Source organism: Canis aureus, chromosome 29 (genome assembly GCF_053574225.1).
Source record: "Canis aureus isolate CA01 chromosome 29, VMU_Caureus_v.1.0, whole genome shotgun sequence".
Lineage (NCBI taxonomy): Eukaryota > Metazoa > Chordata > Mammalia > Carnivora > Canidae > Canis > Canis aureus.
In genome coordinates this window covers 19043653-19068442 of record NC_135639.1, presented here as the reverse complement: position 1 = coordinate 19068442, position 24790 = coordinate 19043653, and the positions used below count along the sequence as shown (strand labels likewise).

General features: G+C 36.2%; 3 protein-coding genes across 8 annotated transcripts in view; 2 read left to right on the top strand and 1 right to left on the bottom strand.

Annotated features, from left to right (window-relative positions):
• Positions 1-9249, top strand: part of PDCD4 (programmed cell death 4) — a 28439-nt gene extending 19190 nt beyond the window's left edge. For all 4 annotated transcript variants that reach the window (XM_077877646.1, XM_077877649.1, XM_077877648.1 and 1 more), the window contains exons 7-12: positions 901-998; positions 2096-2210; positions 5265-5372; positions 5623-5733; positions 6376-6515; positions 8482-9249. In XM_077877646.1, coding sequence (XP_077733772.1) covers positions 901-998; positions 2096-2210; positions 5265-5372; positions 5623-5733; positions 6376-6515; positions 8482-8542 — 633 coding nt within the window. In that variant the 3' untranslated portion in view covers positions 8543-9249. The remainder of the gene's footprint in view (positions 1-900; positions 999-2095; positions 2211-5264; positions 5373-5622; positions 5734-6375; positions 6516-8481) is intronic.
• A 1060-nt stretch (positions 9250-10309) lies between these two features.
• BBIP1 (BBSome interacting protein 1) lies at positions 10310-24696 on the bottom strand. 3 transcript variants are annotated; one of them, XM_077877651.1, is made up of 4 exons: positions 24351-24696; positions 23421-23517; positions 11358-11435; positions 10310-10667 (listed from the first exon to the last, which is right to left on the bottom strand). In XM_077877651.1, the coding sequence occupies exons 3-4, from the start codon at positions 11401-11403 to the stop codon at positions 10501-10503; spliced, it is 213 nt and encodes a 70-aa protein (XP_077733777.1). In that variant the 5' UTR covers positions 11404-11435; positions 23421-23517; positions 24351-24696; the 3' UTR covers positions 10310-10500. The 3 variants fall into 3 exon arrangements, with proteins under 3 accessions (XP_077733777.1, XP_077733779.1, XP_077733776.1); XM_077877653.1 differs by having other exon boundaries at positions 23421-23505; XM_077877650.1 differs by lacking the exons at positions 10310-10667; positions 24351-24696 and adding an exon at positions 23621-24344 and having other exon boundaries at positions 11393-11435.
• Positions 24044-24790, top strand: part of SHOC2 (SHOC2 leucine rich repeat scaffold protein) — a 96682-nt gene continuing 95935 nt past the window's right edge. Inside the window, exon 1 of the mRNA XM_077877644.1 lies at positions 24044-24248. The gene's annotated coding sequence lies outside the window, so the exon portion shown is untranslated. The remainder of the gene's footprint in view (positions 24249-24790) is intronic.

Sequence of the window (24790 nt, the reverse complement as noted above, 5' to 3'; positions counted from 1 at the left end):
ATTACATAAATACATATTATAGAATTTTTGAAAAATAAAGTCAAAAGGAAGAAAGGCCAGCAAAAATAACCATTGTTAACTATTAACATTTTGGTGTTAAATCTGTTTTACTTTCTGTGGGTATGATTTTTCATGTATGATTTTTATATATCCTTGTATTTTTTGTTTTAAAAATGAAATTATACTGTATGTGCTATTTTATAAACTTCATTTTTCTTACACCATAAAATGTGGTAAATGTATTCCCTAATGACCACATAGTATACCATCTTATGTATCATTTAACCATACCCTTATTGTTGGACACTAGAGTCGTTTCTAATTTTTGTAAGCAATAATGCTATGAAAAGGAGTGCCTGGTTGGTTCAATCTGTGGAATAGGTGACTTTTGGTCTCAGGGTCATGAGCTCAAGTTTTACATTGGATGTGGAGCTGACTTTAACAACAACAAACATAAATAATTCTATGAATATACTTTTAGATAGAAACTTCTACACAAAGTTTTCTCCATACAATAAATTATTTTGATCAAAGAATTTTTTGAGAAAACCTAGTCCTATGTTTTTGTTTGATTCTAGAAGAGAGTTTTCTCTTGAATTTAGGCCATTGGCTTAACAAATATTTTTGACTATACTATGTTTCAGGCAGGTATTGGGAAATTCAGTATTGAGCAAAACTGATGTGTGTCTGCCCTATGGTACTTATCTTGAAGGTTAAGATGTGGGAGCATAAGCCAACCATAACTAGCAGGTGCTAAATTGATGTCTTTGAATGTTCCGACATGTCTTAGATATTGACTGTGTAATTCAGTCAGTCTTCATCATTGGTGTGTTTAGAAATTGTGTCCTGTAAAGGTTTATTTTAGGGTGTTTTATATAGCTTTTTTTTTTCTTATTGTAGTTGGTGGGCCAGTTTATTGCTAGAGCTGTTGGAGATGGAATTTTATGTAATACCTATATTGATAGTTACAAAGGAACTGTAGATTGTGTACAGGCTAGGTAAGTAAATTAATTTTCCTACTTAGAATTTCAAAAGGGGAAAATTCTACAGGATTTATTGAAATGATATTTGAATTAATCAGACATTGTAGACATCTGTCATTTGTGTGCATTCTCCACTGCTAAAATTGAGAGATTGTTGACATGATATTAACAGGAAGAAGATATATTATAATGTAGAAGTTTGGGATCTTAGCTAAACCATCAGCTACCTTTATGTCACACCTCTCTTCCCTGGGCCTCAGTTTCCTTATTTATAAAATGGAAGATTGCACTGAGAATATTTAAGGTCTGTTCAAGATTTTACGTTCTGTAATTATTTAATATTCTGATAAGATGGATAGTATTAACAAAGGAGCCCTATTTCCTATTTTATATTTATCTGCTACAGCAATATTAGGAAATAGTGTTTTTTCACTCTTGGTCTTTGGTATAATTTAAGCTAAATGTAATATTTGGGAGTCATCTGTATGATTTTTAGAATTTTCTAGAAACATAGATTTGGTCCTAGCCATGTATTAGATCTTAGGTATAGATCTTAACTTAATTTTTTAGGACTACGCAGATCAGAGTACAATGATTGCCCTGGTGGGAAGGCGTAGATCTATGTAAAAGTTAAGTTTTATGCAAAATGTTTTTTCTTAGTATAATTATTTTGTAATAAGTTTAGTTTTTTATGACTGAGAAATAAAAATGAGTATGAGAATAATGAAAAAAGTAACTTTTTTTTTTTTTGCTCCCAACTTTTTATTTTAAAAAGTTGCTTTTTAAAAGACTTTTGAGTTTTAGGTTGCTTTCATGTTACATGAAAACTTTTAGGGATGCCTGGGTGGCTCAGCGGTTGAGCATCTGCCTTTGGCTCAGGGTGTGATCCTAGGGTCCAGGGTCAAGTCCCACATCAGGCTCCTTGAAGGGAGCCTGCTTCTCCCTCTGCCTATGTCTCTGCTTCTCTCTCTGTGTCTCTCATGAATAAATAAATAAAATCTTAAAAAAAAAACAAAAACAAAACTTTTAAATCAGCCTCAAACATGTCCAAGTTGTCACAGATATTTGTTGTTATTGTGTGTGTGTTTTTTTTTTTTTTTTTTTTTTGATAGAGCTGCTCTGGACAAGGCTACTGTGCTCCTGAGTATGTCTAAAGGTGGAAAGCGCAAAGACAGCGTGTGGGGTTCTGGAGGTGGACAGCAGTCTGTTAATCATCTTGTTAAAGAGGTAACTACTGGGTATTGTCTTTAACTTAATTTACATGTATTTCTTTAGATAAGTAAACTATGCCCTCTAGCTGGCATTTTTGCAGAGAAAAATTAAGTTCAGGCTTAAAGCTACTGATGGAAAATTGGATAACCTTCATATATTTGGCTTTATATCCTGGTGCTATAAATTATACAATAATTATATAATTGTTATTAAATTTTTATGGTTTCTGACTTAAAAGTAAGACTAAGTTAAAAGGGCTTTCAAAGGAGGGCTGTATTTGAACCTCAAAGGAATGCCTGAAATCCTTTTTATATTGATATTTAAAATTTTTCAGATACTGTCAAAATAAGACTTCCTAAGTTATTCAATAAAGAACTATATTTTTATATATGAATAGTTTGAAACTGGATACTCTTAGATCATAAGTGATGAATTATGAACACTAGGGTAGATCAGAGTAGTAAATTTTTGTAAGGAAATTCACTACTTGTATGCATGCTTTAAAAGTAAAAATTATTTATTGCATTAAAATGCAAGATTTATTATCTATGGATTTTTTTTCTGGCAATAAAGTAATATTCTGTAACAGGAAACGAGAAAAAGTAATCTTTTTGCAGATTGTTAAGAAAATTAGAAGATTTATAGCTCATGTGCTTCTGATTTTTTAGTATAATCTTTTCATGTGACTAGAGTTTTGATATTTAATCTTTTAATGATATGCGTTTCTAGTTTGGGGGTTAAGGAGCTGAAAGTACAGATTTTTGACCAGTTTGCTTTTCTATATCTTAAGGTAGATAAGCTGGTGTTTGTAATATCATGATCACAATATTTGCTTTTAAAAATTTTTTCAAGTTGTTAGGAAGATTGAGGTATAAACACAGTCAAGATATCAGCATTTTGTCAAAATTACATAAAAGGCATCTAGATGGGAAAGGAAGAAGTAAAACTATTTGTTCTGAGATGACATGATCTGTATACAGAAAATATGAATCTACAAAAAAAAAAAAAAAGAAAACAACCAAACTGTCAACAAAATAAATGAATTCAAGGTTGTAGAATATAAGATCAGTATACAATATTCAGTTCTAGTTCTGTACACTAGCAATGAATGATATGAAGTGAAATTAAGAAACAGTTGCTTTTACAATAGAATAAAAAGAATACTAAAATGCTTAAGAATAAATTTAACAAAAGCAGTGCAGTTCTTGTACACAAAAACTGCAAAACATTGTTGAAATGAATTACACCTAAATAAGTAGAAAGATATCCAAATATCCTGTGTTTATGGATTGGAAGACATAATATCGTTAAGATCATAATGGTCAGAGCACCTGGCTTTCTCAGGTGGAGGAGCTTGTGACTCTTGCTCTCAGGGTTATGAGTTTGAGCCCCATACTGGGTGTAGAGATTACTAAGAAAAAAAAAAACTTAAAAAAAAAGATGGCAGTACTCCCCTAAAATTAGTATTTTGAGAGACTGCCAAACTATTTTATGTGAATTATCTCAACCAAAAAATAGTCAAGATAAAAGTTGAAATAAAACTACCAATAAAAGGAGTGTGAGGTTGACATGATCTGGATTGTCATTTATTTTTACATGGGAGGATAGTTGGACCAAGAGGACTTTTAGAAATGTATACATGTTTTTATAATTTATCATTCTAGGGCACGTGGGTGGCTCAGTGGTTGAGCATCTGCTTTTGGCTCAGGGCATCCTGGGATCGAGTCCTACATCAGGTTCCCCATAGGGAGCCTGCTTCTCCCTCTGCCTGGGTTTCTCCCTCTCTCTCATGAATAAATAAATAAAATATTAAAAAAATAATTATTCTAGAAAAATGCATGGAACCCGATAGGAAACATTTAAATACTTTAAGTTGCATAACAAAGTTACAAAACTATAATAAGTAATATAATTTAAATAATAAATGTATTACCTTATAATTATAAAATAAAAACACTTTAGTCAAATGCCATGCTTTAAATATTTACTTTCCTAAAGCAGGATAATAGGAATTATTAGGATGTTTTCTATTGATCAAATTTTATTTTACCTTTCATGAAAATACATCGCAGGAGTTGAAGTCAAAGAGACTTAAATGAGATTATTAACAGCCTGCATTCATTGAGCATGTACTGGGTGCAGAGGTGATTTTAACAGGCAGTTAAAACTATAGGGAAGAACATTCTGATTGAAGTGCTTGTGCTGGAAAACTTTTTCACCTTTTCTCTGGAGTCATAGAGGTTATTGTGTTTGAACAAGAAAGTCAAGTCTTGCCTCTTTAGCTACAACTAGAAGCAGAATTGCTGATGAACATCTTAGATAATGGGTTTCAAATCCTTAGCTGTAGAGAAGAGAAAGTATATAAACATTTTCCTCTGTATAGTAAAGCTCTATTATCATCACTCATTTTTTGGCTGCTAGTGGACTGTTTAAGGTCATCCTGATGGAAGTGAAAGTTTGTGACACTTTATTAAAAATATATTTTGAGACTTTCAGTCAGTGCCCTCTAGTGGTCTTTAAAATCCCTTGTTTTATAGTGAGCACTGAAGTACTATGGTTACAGCGCAAGCCACGTACATCTAAAGACTACTAGATCTCAGTGATCATTAAGACACACTGAAGCACTGTATTCTCTTTATAATTATGAACCACTTAAAAATTGGAGGTTTACTTTTTAATTATGAAAAAAACTTGTAATAGTGTCAAGTCTCTATGTTCTTACACAGCTGTTTGTAATCTGCTTTGAGAGTAAATAAATCATATAGGCAAAAAGCAATTCTTTTTGGTAAAAATTAGGAATTTTAGGGGTGCCTTGGTTGCTTAGTTGGTTGAGCATCAGAATTTTGGTTTTGGTTCAGGTCCTGGTCTGGCATTTGTGGGATGGAGCCCCACCACAGGTTCTGTGCTGGGTGTGGCGTTTGCTTCAGATTCTTTCTCCCTCTGGCCTTTGCCCCTCTGTGCCACATGTGCATGGGCACGTTCACGCTCTCTCTCTAAAAAAATGAATGAATAAAATCTTTAAAAAATAAAAATTAAGAATTCTAACATTTCAATTTTTAAATTTGATAGATTGATATGCTGCTGAAAGAGTATTTACTCTCTGGAGACATATCTGAAGCTGAACATTGCCTTAAGGAATTGGAAGTACCTCATTTTCACCATGAGCTTGTATATGAAGTAAGATTACTTTGACATTCCAAAGAGAATTATTAAGTGTTCCTTTTTGAACCATCATGACTGAATGCTTCTTTAGGAGTATATGTTTTTTTTTTTTTTTTTTTTTTTAAATTTAATGTTCAGGGAGTAAGTTTTTAAAAAAATTTTTGTAATGATTAAAATTACATATCAGACAAAAGTGATCTGATACATTTTAGGAGCAGTTTCTTACATGAATTAATGACCAAACATTTGTTCATTCAATTTTTAGGCCATTGTAATGGTTTTAGAGTCAACTGGAGAAAGTACATTTAAGATGATTTTGGATTTATTAAAATCTCTTTGGAAATCTTCTACCATTACTCTAGACCAAATGAAAAGAGTAAGTATAACATTTTGAATACTTTTTAGACTTACACCTTAAATGTCAAGTGTTTGAATAAAGATTATGAGTTGTCAATGAAATGTTCTTTTAGGTATGTTTAATAGTACTGTTTCTATAGTGTTGTTTTTTTTGTTTTTAGTGGTTGTGGTTATTTGACCTCTTGTAGCCATTTCTTGGAACATAACACTTTATTGGGTTTTTTAACTTTTTTTTTTCTTTTTTTTTTAAGATGTGATTGTTCTTCCTCAGGAGTTCTGCTTTTAAGTTATGATAGTTTCTATTTTATATCTGGCAACAAACATGAACATGATCTTTTAACAAATATACTTTAAAGCATTTAATTTATTCATATTGGTGAGATTCTTGTCTTACATTTTTAAAAAGTGTGGTAAGTGTATATAGAGAAGTAGATAGTGAAGAAATATGTCCAATGTCTGAAATCTACCTAAACTCTTTTGAGAGAACAGTTTTAAAGAAAATATACGTACTGTCTATTTTTCAAGGATCAGATCTGGATTAGATCAGTCTAATTTTATGGACATTTAAGGCCTTAACTGTAGCTTGATGACAATGATGGGTTGTATGGCATTATGTGTTTCGTCTGGGCTAACAATTCTGTATATAATTTTATTGTTTTAGGGTTATGAGAGAATTTACAATGAAATTCCGGACATTAATCTGGATGTCCCACATTCATACTCTGTGCTTGAGCGATTTGTAGAAGAATGTTTTCAGGCTGGAATAATTTCCAAACAACTCAGAGATCTTTGTCCTTCGAGGTATGTTATTACTTTTTCCACGTAAAATATTGGTGGCATGTTTGGAAGGCTAAGGTAATTTTCTGTCATTCCAGAAAAATAACACTATCTCCCCTGAAGCCACTCAAGAGTGAAAATCATCTGTTGTGAGCATATGGGAAAACAAGGGCGAAGTTTATTTTGCCCTTGGGCAAAGGGGTACTTCATGAACCCTTGGTTCATTGGAAGGAAACTAACTCTGTGTAGTAGTTCTTTGTACTAGGTTCTGTTCTAAGTAGTTGAAATATTCAGAGTAGATATTATTTGCCAGTAAGATGAGAAAATTGAGGTTTAAAAAAATAAAAAAAAAAAAGAAAAAAGAAAATTGAGGTTTAAGGAAGTGTAATATACCTTTTCTAAGGTCACACGTAGTAGAGGCCAAGGATGAATCCTTACCTTTCCTGGCTTCAAAGATGTAGGCTCCCTCCTGTACTCCATGTAGCTTCTTTTTGCTCCTTCATGGAATGGAGAATTGAGGCTAATTGGACAAGTGTATGTGCATGATTCTTTGGAGATGATCTATTTGCACTACTAGGATCTCTTTGAGATATTGATGAATTTTTTTGTGGCTAAAATAAAACTTATAATGAAGTTTATAAATAAATAGATATAAATGATAGCTAGGCTTGTGTACATCTGCTTTATGAACATTTTGTTTTTGTAATTTTTAATCTGAAAAAATTACAAAGCTTTGTCTGTTTTTATTGAAGTGGATTGTGAGAATTAAATCTCAGAAAAATAGTTCCTGGTAGTGTCTTTTGCTTTACAAAATTTAGAAGCCATTAAGAGAGGAGAAAGGTAGAGCTTAATGACTTTGATAAAAATGTTTGAAAATATAGGTCTCTAAAAATACGTAAATAGATCTCTGCTTGGTGATGGCATCATTTATGTGCCAAGTAGTATATACAAGTAAAAACTGTCAACTTTGGTAAGAGTTCTTGCTTCTTGCTACTTACTGCTTTGTTCCCCATTTCAGTTTCCTAATATTATGTCTGAAGCTTTTATGTGCAGGAAAATGTAGCTGATTTCTACTTAGACTATGAAAAGGGGTCAGCACTTTGGCACTAGCTTTTTAAGGTTTTCAGCCTTTGTTCACAAGTCTAACTGGTCATTTCTATTGTGGCTTTTACTATCATGGATCAGTTAAGGAGATACCTAAATGTTCTTTTTATGCCATAGAATTTTGACTTTTAAATCCTCTACCCATTAGTTTAGTTGAGTGAAGTGCATATTTGTGTGTGGTATTGAATGCTTGCGCATGTTGGTCTAGGGTCAGAGAATGAGGGCTAGTCCTGAGCAAACTGTTTTCCACTTATTGCTTTAGGCTGCTGGTCAACTGTTGCTACTGCTTATAGCTACATACAGCCTAAGTGTAGTTACAGTATGAAGCAAGGCCTCTTGAGTTTGAAATAGCAGGAATCCCGAAATGGGGCATAGAACAGAATTAATTGGGTTCTGATTTGTTTGTCCATGTACAGGTTATGGCTTTTCTACATTTGAGGGAAAATTACAAAAAATTTTTAAACATGGATATTTTCATAGGTTCTGTAGCTCTAGTTTGCATAATTCCAAATCATGTTGTCTTTGACTCATGTTTAGTTTTTAAATACTAAAAGCATAATTGAAGGAAATATTAAAATTCTAAATAGCATGTTTGCTTTATATTTTAACTTTAACATGACTCCATTTGGACAATGAACTTATTTCAATAATTAAGCTTTTATTTAACTAAAAACTGCTTAGATTAGCAAGTTCATTTAATTTGTTATATTCTAGGATATATAGCAGGGAAACAGTCTTTTTCAAAAGAATTAGAGGCACGCTCATTTTTTTTCTTTTTTTTTAACCTAATGACTAACCAAAAGAACCCATGGGCTTTCTTTTGTTTCTTTTTGGTCTTTAGTCAAAATTGGTATCCATTTTCACGTTTGTGTTCTTTCCGTTACAGGGGCAGAAAACGTTTTGTAAGTGAAGGAGATGGAGGTCGTCTTAAACCAGAAAGCTACTGAATATAAGAACTCTTACAGTCTTAGATGTTATTAAAAAATATAAATATATCTGAATTGTAAGAGTTGTTAGCACAGGTGTTTTGTTTTTGTGGTTTTTTTTTTTTTTTTGAAGCACTTGTTTTTGGGTACAAGGCATTTCTGAAATTTTATAAACTTACAATTTAAGGGGAATTTTTAAAGGAAATGTTTTCTTTTCTTTTTTCTTTTTCTTTTTTTTTTTTTTTTTTTGAGGGACAGAAGAGTAACCACTTACTTCTTAAGTGGAATATTCTCATAAGCTACCTTTTGTAAGTGCCATGTTTATGACCTAATCATTCCAAGTTTTGCATTGATGTCTGACTGCCACTCCTTTCTTTCAAGGACAGTGTTTTTGTAGTAAAATCACTGGTTTATACAAAGCTTTATTTAGGGGGTGAAGTTAAGCTGCTAAAAACCCCATGTTGGCTGCTGCTGTTGGAATACTGTGCTTTGGGAGTAAAAAAAAAAAAAAAAAAAAAGTTATTTCTTTGTCTTACAGAATTGTAAGAAAATGAGTTAGTCATAAGACTTATTCATTTTTCCAGGGAACATATTGATTGGTCTTAAAGACTAGACAGTTAGATAAATGGTGGCTGGAACATCTATTTTTCTACAAAACTGGAAAAATGAACCCGGTTCTAAAAGAATGTATGACAAAATAAAACATGTGAAGCAGTGTTGATTCTTTATTGGGAGTACATTTATTTTAGGCCTTTTTAAAAACTTTTATCTTACACAGCAAATTTTAAATCCTATCGGGGAGCATATTTAAAGCTAGTGAATTTAAACTTTGGTCTTTGCAAACTTTTAAATCAAAAAGTAAAAAAAAAAAAAAAATAAAAATAAATAAATAAATCAAAAAGTATAATAGTAAATTCTTTTAATATCTGTGGGAAATGAATACATGTTTTTTGATCTTATCTATAAAGCTCAATGAAGTTTGTAAAATATATCTTTCATCATTCTTAACTTGTTACTAATGTTTGTGTTATAAAAAATTATCTTCAGAGACTCAAAAACTTTTGCATTTATTCAGTGTCTGAGAAGATAGTAGCTACCAATAAGTAATAGTTCTCTAAAGAATGAGCACATTTCTAACCTCTCTTGCAGAGCCTAATTATTCAGCAAGGCCTCAAGGTCTATGCTAATTTAAATTTTCTATTACTGATTGTAGCAACCAGCTGAGAATTATATTCAGAATTTACAAAGGTATTCTTAGGAATATGCCTGTTACAGGGTTAGGCAGTCTCTTAGAACTAAAACTCCAAATTTAATGTTCATATTTATCTCATGGGCTCTTTCAAGTGCCTATTTTTCTATTTTTAGGGTTTTGTGTTTGATACCTGGATGATAAGAGGTAGCATGGTAATTCTTCAGTCCTTAAAATCAGTATCATTAAAAGCTCAGGGACTACTTGATAAGTGAAGGTTTCTTAAAAGTCAATTTAAGAAATAACAATTTTGTCATTATTGGTAGGACCAGTTGGTCAGGCAAAATAGCCTTAAACATGAAACACAAAATTCGTAATACAAGTTTTAAAATTAAGTAATGTAAAAGCCCAAGAACACTTTGTATGAGATTAGAATGTATCTTCAAATTCAGTTTTTAATAAACATGTACAGATTATCTGAATATAGAAGTTGCATTTAGTCACTTGTGCCTAAGAATGTTATCTACAAGACTGATAGTAGGAATGGTGAACAGTAATTTATGTTCTAAAAACTTGAGTTAAAAAAAACAACTATAAAATTTGGGTTCAAAGTTTTTTAATTACTCAAAGTACAATACAAACCAGAGTGTCTAAATTCACAAGTTTCATTAGTCTCGGGTATTTTTAATATTATTTAAAAGTACTGTTAGTTTCACTATCTTCACACAGATGCAAATAATTGTCTATTGTTAATAATAAGGTAGGTATTTCTGTAAAAGTGCTAAGTTATTCAGTGAGTGATTTGCTGCTGTTGTTTTTCTGCCATTTCTTGTTGGCGAATTGTATCCTGGGCTGCTTGCTGCATTTTCTCCAGTTTTTCCAGAGTCAGAGATTTTAAGGGTAAAAGTTTGGGTTTACACAGCACCATTGTGGTTATATCTTCCACTGACAACTGCCCTAAGTTTAAAAAGAAATAATTTAGTGAGATGACTCAGTTGTACGGTGGTTTGAATTCGTAGCTAGAACGAAGGTCTAAAGACTTAATCTACTGTCAATGAAAACTCTTGTTTTCAGTTACTTCAAATATATCAATATTTAATACTAGGGAGTTCATAAGGATGACATTTTTAACTTCCTGCCTAAGATTCTAAGCTACCTATGAGAGAGAACATTTTGTGTCAGATGTTTAATTTGCAAAAAGACTTAGGAGAAATACATAGTGCATAAGAGTACTTAGTAAAAGTATGGTATTAATTTAATACGAATATTCATTACTGAGTGTTGAACTTAAACCATCAGCCTTTAACAACTGCTTGACGTGGGTTTCTTTTCCCCCACTTTCAGACCTTACTTAACATTATGGTCAATTACAATACTACTTTTTTTCACTGAAAATTTCATTTTTTGAGTATAAGGATTTTTAGGTTTAAGAAATTGCTTCACTTGTCATCCTTTTGCTGGAGAAAAAAGTAATAGAGGAGTTCTAACTACCTAAAAGAAGCATAATAAAAGGGACAGTAAATATGGCATACAGGATGCAAAAGAGTTACAAATTTTAGCTAATGGGCCTGCTATCTGCCATGCCTGCTACTTTTTATTTAGGGTTCCTATAATATTCCATGACCTAAGTATTTGTGATTTAGATACCTTGTTTTGGAAGAACTTCGCGGAACATGGACTTCATTTCCGCCATATCTGAATTGTTGGATACAGCTAAGTCTTTTCCTTCAAAGAGAAATCAATTATTAATATTCAAGAATTAATTTACAAAGCATACTGCTTGAGGTATTTCCATTGTAGTTTAAGAAGTAAAATCACCTGGGTGTTACGCTATATGTTGGCAAACTGAACTCCAATAAAAAAAATTAAAAAAAGTAAAATCACAATTCCTATAGAAGATGAACTATCTTATCCTTGCATAATTTTTGTATTAATTTCCTGTGGGTCTTTTCATTGAAACAAAATTGAGCGAGTTCACATAAGCATTTAGATCTGGTCAACATTCTTTAATCAGTGGAGGTGTTAGTTTGTAAGGCTACATGTTCTAAATTTTTTTCCCTTGTGAAAAATTGGTAGGACTTCATTTTTTAAGTCATAATTACCTGATACCAGCTGAAGAAAACCAAAAGCATTTATATGTGGCCATTTGGTTCACTGATAGCATCTCCCAGAATGAATGAATGAATGATGTATCAGGTAAAAAATACTACCATTTGGAAAGTGGGGGAAGGCAGGTAGTTAGAAAAAAGAGGAGGTAGTAGGTACACATTCCCACATTTTTCTTTCTCCCTGATGTCTACTTTAATCTCTTTGCTATAATGACAAGCTTTATAGGATCAGTTACTGGCTACACAGCTGACATCTGTAAAGAAGCAATACAAATGGGTGAAACTGGCTCTTGAACAAGTGAGAGGTTTGCTTTCGGTTTATTACTTTCCTGTATTACAGGGATACTATATGCTAAAGTGCCAGCAAATACCTTCACCCTGAGTATTTTGTTAAGACAGCAGCGTGTACCAACTGGCTGATGACATTTGTTTGCAGGGTTACATTCCAGATTACTGCTATGCTGTGTATTCAAGGTATACTAGACTGTAATGTGTAGCATGATCCTTTTCCAAACACGGATGCTTCTCCAGACAGTCCCACCCCTTCTGTGATATTTCACCATAGTGATGCAACCTTACCATGTGCCTTTCACAACATCACCACAGAAGATTTATTATTTATAAAGTGGTGATGCTGGCATGATGCCTGTCTACCGCCCACTGCAAATTAGTTTTAATCAAGTGAAGCTGCTTCTGGTCTCAGTCCCACTCTCCCACTACTTTTGACATTTGTAATAAAAGCTTCCTACTCTATCCACGAAGCCTCTTCTTTCTTGTTCAAATTCCTTTTCTGGAACATCTTAAGTCCTGAGGAACCTCTATCTGTTTTCCAGAACTTTTGTCATTAGGATTTACCTCTACACTGCTCTTTTTGGGAGTGAAGATGAAATAGGGAATGGACAGGAATAAAGCAACTCATCACTAACTGGAATCTGAGATTAGTGCAATAAGCAGCTACTTTAGAATGCATAACTCTGCCACATTCTATTCTTGTTACCTAGGCCTGCCAGTAGTACTTAGTGATCATTTCCCCTCCCTTTTTTCCACATTTATGTTGAAGGCTAATAACTGCAGATCTGTCATTAGTCTGAATATAGCTATAATAAAAAACAGCCTCTCCACTAAAATACCATAATGAAAATATTCACTAGGCTTTATTTGATGCAAATCTGACATAATATGCTAACAGGGAGGACAGATATTGATAAATGTGAAGGGAATATAATAAAATTTTTTATCACCAAATTTCTTACTAGCAAAACAGATGAACCACTATATAGAGTAGCAACTCCAGCTACTCAGAACTCAACGGCTATCCTTTTGTTCTCTCGTAACCTCTTTCACATCCAAAATATGGTCTGAGGAAAACAATGAAACTTGTGCTCAACCAAACCTTAGTTCTCTGTTTCACTAAGCTGCCATTGTTACTGTAAAGGGTGTGGGGCCAAAGGCCTGGTAGGGAGTGGGTTGGGTCTGGTGTGGGGAAGATCAGCGCCAGCAGTCACTTGCCTGGGTGGAGTGTCTGCTTAACTAGGGTTGGTTATTGTCCTAGGCTTCCCCGCTAGGCATTGGCGGGAGAGAAACAGGAAGGGAAGGGCTAAAATAAGCAAGGTGGTGATTGGATGGATGGCCCTCGTTGGTAAGGCTATATTGTCTTGATAATTAACTGCCCAGATAGTCCACAGGAGTAAGGGACTTTCTTTACCAGGTGGCCTGCTAATAGCCAGACATGGGTGGTGTAATGTGCCCTATGGAGCTGTGATTGCTCCTAAGAGTAATTATTATGTATGATAAGTGCGTAACACTAGGACATAGGGTCAAAGAAAAACCATACCAGCCATGACTGAAATTCATGTGTATCATACCAGTGCCATGTCAGTCAGTTCAATGAATACATGTGTGTCTGAGTGCCTGGCTGGCTCAGAAGAGTATACAACTCTTTTTTTTTTAAATTTTTTTGAGCAGACAACTCTTGGTCTTGGGATTGTGAATTTGAGTCCCACGCTAGGTGTAGAGATGACTTAAAAATAATATCTTAAAAAAATTCGTGTCTATCACATGCAAAGCACTGTTCCTTAGTGAACAAAACATGAAACCCAAAACTTTTTGGAGCTTACACTCTAGAGTATGGAGACAGAGAAATAATGTAATTTTATAGTAAGTGCCACAGAATATTACATAGTTTAAGAGGATTTAGGAGTGCTGGGGGGGGGGAGTACTGCATTTTAAGTAGGAAAATGATGATGGATTCATTATAAAGGTGAAAATCACTGTGACCTCATTTTGGTGGTGCATGTTACATTTTTTGAAATTGCAAAAAAGCCAAAAGCCTGATAGTATCTAGAGTTAGAGAAGGCACAGGGAAATGGGCAGTTTGGTGGGTGGGTTTCTTGATACAGGTTTTTTTTTTAGAGGGATACTCTGTAGTATCTATTAATATTTTATATTTTCTACTACAGCTAAATATGCACGTTTTCTTTGATTCAAATGTTCTACTTCTAGTAACAAGCTCTAAACAATGCACCAGTGTATAAAGATCTACAAATAAGTATGCTCATTAAAGCACTGCACTGAATAGTAAAATGTTTAGCAATATGTCAAAGGCTAAAGAAATTATGGAACAGCCATAATTTGCAAGACTTTAAAATGATACATTTATCAAGGTATATTTTTAAGAGAAAACATAACATTTGCAGAAGTAACATTCTTACACTAATAGAACCCAAATTTTAATGCTTAGAGAATACAATGTCAATCATTTTTTGAAGCTCCTGGTCTGGGTAATTGGAAAATAATGTTTCCTTTTCCCTCATAGTTTCTTTAGTTTGTAATTTGTCCCAGAAATAATGGTTTTGATAGTACATTTCAAAGTCATGATGAAGTTAAGCAGACTGGTAGCCATTGACTTGGATGCCTAAGATTAATGCAGAAGAACTTGGAGGGAAACCAAATCTTTGTCATGAGATATTATACTAAGCTGTGGGAGCTAAAAGACACTTAAAATCTAGGAAGGGTTACACTTTAAATCAATCAAACCCATAATGATATCATAAATTAATCTTACAACTTGGACAAGTTAAAAATTTCTGGGGTGATTTAGTTTGATACTAGAACTAACTTATGTGTGAGACTGGTAAAGAGCACTAAAGTGTTCTTTTGAACCCTGAGAATATATGTTAGTGGTCCTCAGATTTTATGTTTATATAACACCCACAGAAAAATTAAAAAACTAGGTAAAAAAACTAAGTTTTTTCTTTACAAATTTCTAAATGACATATAAATTTATCATTAAGTTCAAATAGTTATAAAGATATAATTTCCAGCATATTTAAAAATACCATTACATTAGCCTTTGAAAACATAGCCAATATAATCTAAGTATCATAAAAGTTTGACAGCTATTATCATCCATAATAAAAAGAACTCTTTAAGTCAAAAATTTCACATCTTTTTTCTCCCTACACCTCTAGTATCATTCCACTTAATTTTATGTATTTTCATACTTAAACATATTTTAATGGTTTATTTTCCTACCATATTTCTCTACAAAAATGTTTATAAACCAATATGGGTCCTGAGCTCATGACCCTGAGATCAAGACCTGAGCTGAGATCAGGAGTCAGATAGTTAACCGACTGAGCCAGCCAGGCACCTCAACAACGTTTATGAATTTAAACGAAACACTAAAATATTCTGGATTGAGTAATTCTAATTATTAGTGAAAAACTATCGAAACAAGTTACATACACATGGATAAAATAATTACTGAAGATGAAAAATAAGGTTAATGGCTCTATATCTGTTAATAAGGACAGAGCTTTAAAAATATATACTGGACAGTAAAGACTGGAGTAGAATGGATATTCTTTTCAGGACAAGGGAATTATTCTTTCAGAATGGAAAATAAATGTTAGCGTAATAGGAATTTGGGATCATATGTTCCTTTGCAAACATATTTTCAACAAACATACCAAATACCTATAATGTGGCAGCCACAGCTAAATGAAGGAGATACAGTGGATAAGAAGCAGTTCTCTTTGAGGAGTTTGGGGGAGGAAAAGGAGGAGAAAGAGAACATGTAAGTATATAATTACAATTGAATATAACCAAATTTAATAAAAGCATGTGTACTGTGCCTTAAGAAACCAAAACCATAAATAACTTGGTTTAGGATAGGTGACAGTGGCTGGTCTTTGAAGAACTACTAAATGTGATACTAGAGTTAGTCCCCCAAGCATGAATCGGGGTTTACTATGCAGAGAAGCAGCTGTGTAGCAAGGAGACAGTGTTCTAGATAAAGTGAACAAGATGCTCAGAGTCATGAAAAAAAAAAATCTAGGCAAATGACTAGAATACAGAGTACAGTGTACATATAGTATATGTACTGTGGTGGGACTGACAAGGTGGAGGCCAGTTCAACCTTAAGTGCCATGCCTGAGTTTGGGCTTTATATTCTATAGACAGAAGGGAGCTAATTGGATGGCTCCGAGTGGGTATGTGACATACAATTAGTTTTTTGGAAACACATTCTAGACAAAAAGGAAAAACTGAAGAGATACTAGAGGCAGAGAGATCAGTAAGAAAGCTATAATTATTTAGGTAAGATGATGAGGGTATGAACAAAAGCAGTGATAACAAGCATCAAGAGGAAAAGATACAAGAGGTGTTAAAGGATATAAGAAGTTGAGATTCAAACATCCTCCACTATTTCCCTCATCCCCCACAACCTCTGGGTGATAAATGATCAAGGATGACTGAGATTTCAAGCTAACATTTCTGAGTGAATAATGAAGGTATTAATGGAAGTTGAGAACACAGAAGAGGTACAGGTTAAGGAGGGGAGGATAAAGACCAAGAATCAGGTACACTGGGTATGGAAGTCCAAAAGGAAGGCAAAAAAGGACTGGATGCCCAGAGAATCAATGGTACAGTAGTATAAGCTATAGAAATGAATATTATCACTTAAGAAGGATATGGAAAGATGTCAGACGGTGGTAGGATAGGTGGTAAAAAGACATGAATACAGTGTAGTGGGTAAGAGAAGGATATGGAGTCAGGTTAGTTATTTAAACAAGTTTATTTTCTAAGCTTTAGTTTCATCTGGAACCTAAAGCTTATAATGGCACTAACTTTAGACAGTATATTAAATGACATAATTCATTATCAGTCCTTACCACCTGGTAAGAATTCAATGGGTATCGATGATTCTGTGTTAAGCCATTACAATACTGTCATAAACTTAGATTCTTAGAAAAAATAAGTCTATTGACGTGTATTAAGAGTTATAGAGGCTTATTATTAAAACAGAGTGGAGAAAAACTCATAGGGAAGCAGAACACTTTATTAGAATTCTCCACTCATCTCCTTTGCATCTGTATTGCCTTATAGGTCATCTTAAAGGAAGAACAGTTTCAATACCCAGAAATCTACTTTAGCTTCTTTCCTTTAGCATCATGGCTCTTAAATTTTAGTTTGCTTAAGAATAACAATGTTTTAGTATAAAATCATGTATTTTAACTATACAGACATTTTAAGAGATTTTCTACAGTAATTCTGAAAATAAACAACTTTCACCCAAAGAGGTGATTTTAGAATTGAAGTACCCATTTTACCCATCTCCCACTGCATCTCCTAATACATATATACATATACTGAATTTAACTAAGACCAGGTCTAGGAAAAGTGATTTTGTCAAATATCACATAACTGGTAAGTGAAGAAACAGGATTTGAATTCTTGTCTGCCTGACTCCAAAGCCATGGTCTCTTTAGTTTTCTCTGTGCTGCATCTGTTGGGATGGCCTGATGATCCTAGACAGATTTAGTATGGAGCCCCACTGCAGGAACGCGACCATTTAAGAAAATGTTAGAAAAGAGGAGAGATTATGGTATGTAGAAGCCAATGAAGGATAAAGTAACACGGCATCTTCAGGTTCTACTAAAATGGGCAGTTTTAAACCACTAATGACCTCTGCAGAGGAGGAGGAATGTAAAACAGAGTAAATCTTGGATAAACATGTAAAGTGCAGCATATTGACTAAAGCCCTGCATTTTGTTCTCTCTGCTATAGCTTTAACCAACATGCTGTTTTTCTTTCTCTCGATTTCCCTCTCCTTAATTTGAGGATTCAGCATTCCAGTTGTCATGTTTGATACCATCCTGAAAGAAATATCTTAGTAGGAAGAAATACTGCTTTTTGTCTGTCGATTTTGTTTATAGTATTAGTATTATTTTTAAAAGAAGATGTCACTGGAAATTTCAAATCTCAAGCTTAATTAGAAATATACAACACTGGGGATCCCTGGGTGGCTCGGCGGTTTAGTGCCTGCCTTTGGCCAGGGCGCGATCCTGGAGTCCCGGGATCGAGTAACGCGTCGGGCTCCCTGCATGGAGCCTGCTTCTTTCTCCCTCTGCCTGTGTCTCTGCTTCTGTCTCTCTGTCTATCATGAATAAATAAATAAATAAATCTTAAAAAAAAAAAAAAAAGAAAATATACAACACTTTAAAAGCTTACGCGTTTTGCATCTTCCCCAACCCCCTACCAGATTAGTTTACAGGAGAATATAGTGATGAGAACAAGATCATGGGTTAAATAGTCAAAAGACTGTTAGCTTTAGATGGCACACTATTTCATCTAATCATCTGGAAAAACATAGGCTACAGTCATACAAGGGGGCAGACAGAGAAGGGGGATAGGTTACTAAAATCCAAATTTCATTCATGGTCACTCAAAGCATATACATATAGATTAGAAATATCAAAATGAGGGGCACCTGGCTGGCTCAGTCAGGAGAGCATGTGACTCTTGGTCTCAGGGTTTTGAGTTCGAGCCCCATGCTGTGGGTAGACATTACTTAAGAAAAAATACAATCTTGGGGCACCTGGGTAGCTCAGTGGTTAAGTGTCTACCTTTGGCTCAGGTCATGATCCTGGGGTCAAATCCTGAATGGGGCTCCCCCCAGGGAGCCTGCTTCTCCCTCTGTCTATGTCTCTGCCTCTCTCTCTGTGTCTCTCATGAATAAATAAGATCTTTAAAAAAAATACAAAATTAAAATACAAATATCAAAATGAAACACACTGTGAATGCCAATGCCAAGTCTTTGTTTTTAGAAATGTTTAAGACAAGATTTGGATGTTTTTAAAACTGTCTTCCTAGTCATACTAAAATCTCCTTAGTGTAATGTCTGATCTTTGTTAGGAGCCCCAAGGAGCCACTTTGTGGGTCAATGTGGTTATCTTCCATATGTGCCTACCACTCCAACTTGCCATTAGTTCTTCAACATAATGCTTTTCTCCCTCTATTAATTTATCTTAAACTTATCAGCTTATTCTAATTGTAAAAAAACTACATTTTTAAAGTTTGAAATTGAATGCTTCAGAGTGTTCTAGGATTCCAAGTATTTTAAACAAGCTATGATAATAAAGTCTAATGTAAAATTTAAAACAGAAGCTTGTACTGGAGGGTTTTCTTTCTTTTTTTTTTGGATTAATCTATTTTACATTTATACTTCAAGTGGGATACAGGGTTCTACTCTAGCTCTACTGTTAACTAGTATGATCCTGAATACATTTCTTAACCAATTATAGGTTTGATTTTCTCATAAAAAGCATGTTTATTATCTATCCTGGGTTGCAAGATTCAAGTAAAAAGTAGATGTAAAAGTGCTTAGAAATACAGCATGACATTTATTATTCCAGGTTTTTCATATCATCATAAAATAACGATGTAGTAATGGACTGTTTTAGATTTTCCATTAAGTACCTTCTGACTCTAAAAATTCTTCGAATCCTTATCAACACGATAGTACCTGTAAGACAGCATGAGCTATTTAAAGATATTTTCCTTTAAAAACTTGTTATGTTTTTTACTTTTAAAGGGCATGTGCTGGGGCACATGGGTGACTCAGATGGTTAAGCGTCTGCCTTTAGCTGAGGTCATGATCTCAACGTTCTGGATGCGAGCCCCACATCAGGCTCCTTGCTCAGTGGGAAGTCTGCTTCTCCCTCTCCCTCTGCCCCCTGCTCATTTTCCTCTTGCTCTATCTCAAATAAATAAATAAATATATATATATATTTTAAAGATTTTACTCATTTATTTGAGACAGAATGTGTGAGCACAAGCAGGGGGAGCAGCAGAGGATGAGGGAGAAGAAGCAGTCTTCCCACTGAGCAGGGAGCCCTGCTAGGGGCACTGGATCCCAGGTCCCTGAGATATGACCTGAGCTGAAGGCAGATGCTCAACCCACTGAGCCACCCAGGTGTCCCAAATAAAATCTTAGGGAAAAAAGCATGTGCTGCCAAACTATTCCCTTAAAAAAAGAATATTTTGAAAGAAAATATTTTTAAAAGATTTGAGAGAGCATGTGCACTAGCACAAATGTGTGGAGGAGGAGAGGCAAAGGGAGAAGAGAATCTTAGGCAGACTCCTCACTGAATACAGAGCCCAATGTGGGGGCTCAATCTCATAATCCCAGCCCAAACCAAGAGTCAGATGCTTACCTAACTGCACCACCCAGGTGCCCATAGTAAATACATATTTTAAAAATATGATAAAGCAAATGTATTTCACAATATGATTCAAGGCTGAGAAACTGGACAAGTTTTTAAGCTGGTGGCAAATAAAAGCTTTTAAAATTGTAATTGAAGGAATGGAAGCTTAGTGTACATAAGCTTTTTGATGGAGGTGACAAGTATGACAAGTGGCTTGTTGCTTAACCTAGAAAAATAAATGCACCTGAAATAAGGCAAAACATATTTCTAAGTATTTTCAGACTCTAGCCTATTTTCATGTAAGTGTCAATCCTATTTTCATGTAAGAAACAAAGGTCATAAACTGGTAGCTTTTGGTCCTATGCAGTTAAATGTCTTCCTGGCTTGCTAAATGTTTAAAAAGTATTTGAACCAATGTTTAAAAACCAGAAGATTTCACTTAAAGTCCAAATTTCAGCTCCTCTTGACAAATCTGGCAACACTGGGCCCATATTCCCATATGGCAAAATTTGGCCAGGGCTGGGAAGTAATGTCCCATTTAGATGAACATGGGGAGTCCTCTAGTCCCCTCTACTGCCTATTGTTCCATCTCCCTTACCGTCCCCATTGCTACAGGCACTTGACTTCACAACTTCAGAAGAATACAGAACCACTATAACACATTATAGGCCAAATGTCCTATTTTATCATTAATAGGTATTAAGAAACAAAAATACAATCTTTGAGAACTGAGGGAGATGCCAAAAGCAATGTGTTTATGTAAAGGACAATAAAGGATAATTTTTGGTGAATATTTATTCATTTAGATCCTTTTAAGTAAATTCAATCTGCTCAGTACAGGTTGTGGATGGCTACGCAGAAATAGTAGGAAAAATATGAAACGTTTTGTTTTTTTCAAGACTTAGATTGACTGATACATGAATTTTCTTTCTTTCTTTCTTTTCTTAAATATTTATTTATTCATGAGTGAGGCAGAGACATAAAGGGAGAAGCAGGCTCCTTGCAGGGAGCCTGATGAGGTACTTGATCCTTAGACCAGGATCACGCCCTAAGCCAAAGGCAGATGCTCAACTGCTGAGCCACTCAGGAGTCTTGATAGATGAATTTTCAAACAGATTAGATTTCTGAATGTAAACTAACATGAAGAAAAGGTGAAGGAGGGAGCCCCAAAAGTAAGTGTTTTTCAGCAGATATATAGTAGTAATGTTCATTCTCACTCAAGCGGCTGCCTACTTGCTAGCAGAGCTTAATTTGGACTGATAATATTCATCTGGAGATGCCAAATAACATCATATGTCATGTAGTTGGAAACTATACTAGTTCTATTCTGTTTTGCTATCTGGCATCTGCTGGTAGAAAAATGTTGCAACATGTTCAATTTGGCTAATTAATTTAGACTCATGTGAATAAAATGTGCGTTGTCTAGCTTCTGAACTGTGCCTAGGCCTAAGAACAGGAACTGTTCTTCTTGGATGAACTTGGATGATGCCACCGGTTCTGGTATACTTCACTAGCAGACACTACTATTAAGTTAATAGAAAATGACACATCCTACTCACACAAAATACCAGATGGCCAGCAGTTGCCTTGGTATCTGCTTTGATAACATCAAGATTCATCTGTATTTGAATTGCAGGGCCCACACATCTTTCATCAACAATCCTCAGGGTGCCAGGAGTTGAAACTCATGAAACTGTGCTGACATCAGTACACTGCTGCAGATCATATCGCATCAGCTCCAAGTGTCGGCAAAGTAGCAGCAACACTTGACTACAGGCAGACAGTCCAGGACGCTAGCACTTACTCTTCATAGACAGGAGGATTAAACACTAAACCCTTCTTTGTAGGATACCACAGGAGGTAGTGTGTGCAGAGAAGGGGGATGGATTTATTTATTTATTTATTTATTTATTTATTTATTTAATTTTTTTCTGTGGGACGGATTTAACTAGCAACATATGACATGGGTAGATACAGTTATTTGAGAAGGCTTAATCATGATTGGCAAAGTATGAATACTGCAAAGTATTCTTGCAAAATAAGCGGAATTTAATCAAGCCTCTAGATAAACTTCTGACTTACAAGAAATAAGAAAAAAGACATTCAAAAACACCTTTGCTTGAACTTTTTAAAATGACAATGTTACAGGGGAAAAAAAGATAAGGGAGTTGCTCTAGATTAAGGCTAGAGTTACAACACCCATATACAATACATAAACCTTGACAGGATCCTGAATTTTGTTGCAGAAGCTATTAACTTCTTCAGTTGTGATAATGATAACATGTTTTGCAGAACTTTATAATTCTTAGGGAGTACATTTTGGAAATCTTAGAAATGTCTGCTTAACAATAGGTGTCTGTAACCTATTTCCAAATAATTTAATGACAACGAAAAAAGCATGAAAATAAGGATGAAATAAATATGGCAAAACGTGGGGCACCTGAGTGTTTCAGTGGTTGAGCGTCTGCCTTTGGCTCAGGTTGTGATCCTGGGGTTCTGGGATTGAGTCCTGCATCAGGCTCTCCCTCTGCCTCTCTCTAATGTTTATTACATTCTTTTGACTTTTTTTATGCATAATTTTTTTTAATTGAGGGAAGAAATCATGTTGGAAAGACTTCAGAGGGGAAATCTAAGAAAAGGTTGAGTAACAAGAGCAACGCTGCATTTGATCGACTGAAGCTGGCAGTGTCTTAGGCACCCGGCAGACACCAAATATATACAATCTTTTTTAGTAGTATTTACCAAAACAGTATCATGTGCAGGATAAAGATGATAAGACAAAATCATTCCATTCAGATGTAAACACAGCAGTAAAGCCAAAAACATAAGCAGCTGTTATATAAAATAGTGGTTGTCCTAAAAGAAGCATAAAAAGTGCTAGGTAAGCACAGGGGAAATTACTTCCTGCTGGAGACAATCTGGAAACGCATCTCCAAGGATGAGTGGGGCATGGAAACAGTCACCAAAGGTTAGTGCTTCAATGATTCATTTTGGAAGAAACAAGAGTAGTTAGTTCCTTTTGGCTAAGGCATGGGTAGTATGCGAAGCAGAAAGGAGAAAAGGCAGGTCTGCACCCTTGTTGGCTGGCTGGGCAAATACAATTTTCCATTTACCTGCAAGTTCTCCCGGTCTTCTCCCCGGCAACTGTAGGCGCCCGACCCGGTATGACCAGGATGACTTACAGTCCTCGACTCAGGCCTACGGAAGAAACTGCACGACAGAACGTGTGAAAAGCACGACGGCGTTTCTAAGCACATTCACAAGCCTCACGTTGTCTAGTGAAGCGTGGCCGTGGGGGAGCAGGACCGTATACCTTCGCCCAGAACTGCAGTCATCGCCTTACAGGCGCCCGGAGGAGGGGAAACCAGAGGAACGACACTCGGAGCGTGCAGACGGGAGGCGGGAAAATAAAGACTCGGAGGGGTTGCCGCTGCGGTGGCGGACCCCCCCCTTCCTTCCTCGGTGGCGACGCAAAACGATTTCCCGGAGCTCCAGCACCCGCCGTCCTCCCAAGGTCGGGGCGGGGGAGGCGGCGCGGTCGGGAGCCCCGGCCCCCGGGAGCCCCGCGCTCTGCCCCGCGCTCTGCCCCGCGCTCTGCCCCGCGCTCTGCCCCGCGGCGCGCGCCCGAGCCCCTCCGGGAACCTCGGGGGGCGGGGGCGGGGGCGGGGGTGGGGCGGCCGCCGCCGGGCCCTCCCGGAAAGAAACCCTCCTCCGGCGGAAGCGGCTGGGAGCTCGGCGCCCCTCCTCGGCTCTCGGTCTCCCGCGGGCCGCCTCGCGGGACAGCGCCGACGCACCGTCACCCCACTCTGCGATCCCCGGGGCGCCGGGGCGGGGGGGCTCTGGCTCTTCCCACCCCTCCGCCATGACCCCATTCAGAAGTGCCAAATGCAGCTTCCGGGCAGGACAGGGACTTTCGGCACCCTGACCTCCTGTCCAGCTGGGTAAGTGACCAGACGTCCCAGCACAATAAGGGGCAGGAAGCCTGCGCCTTCCTCTCCCCCAGCCCGGGCAGGTAGTTCAGAATAGGAATTAAGTTGTCTGACCTGGGATGTCTGGTCACCGTTAGTCCTTTTTCGGGCCTACTTGCAGATTTCTCTCTTCCCAGACGGCTCGACTGTTGCCCAGGGCAACGGTGAGTTTTTTTTTTTTTTTTTTTTTTTTTTGGGCGAAGGGAAAACTACGTCACACTGGAGACGGGAGGCCAGGAAACTCCGTGCCATTATCCGTCATGGCTGCCTTAGCTTCAACAGTAACTTCCGATTGGGAGTCGTCCCTCTACCCTGCTGGAGGCTCCCTCGGTGGCTCGGCCGGCCAGCGGCGCCCAGTGGGCGGGAGAGAGGGCGTAGAGCAGCTGAGGAGAGGAAAAAGGCGGGGCGAGGGAAGCTGGCGCCAGTGCCTCGCTGTGATTGGACAGCGGCGTTGGCGCCAGCGCCCCGCTCTGATTGGGCGGCGTCGGCACGCCTGGCTCCGCCTGCTTTTCTTC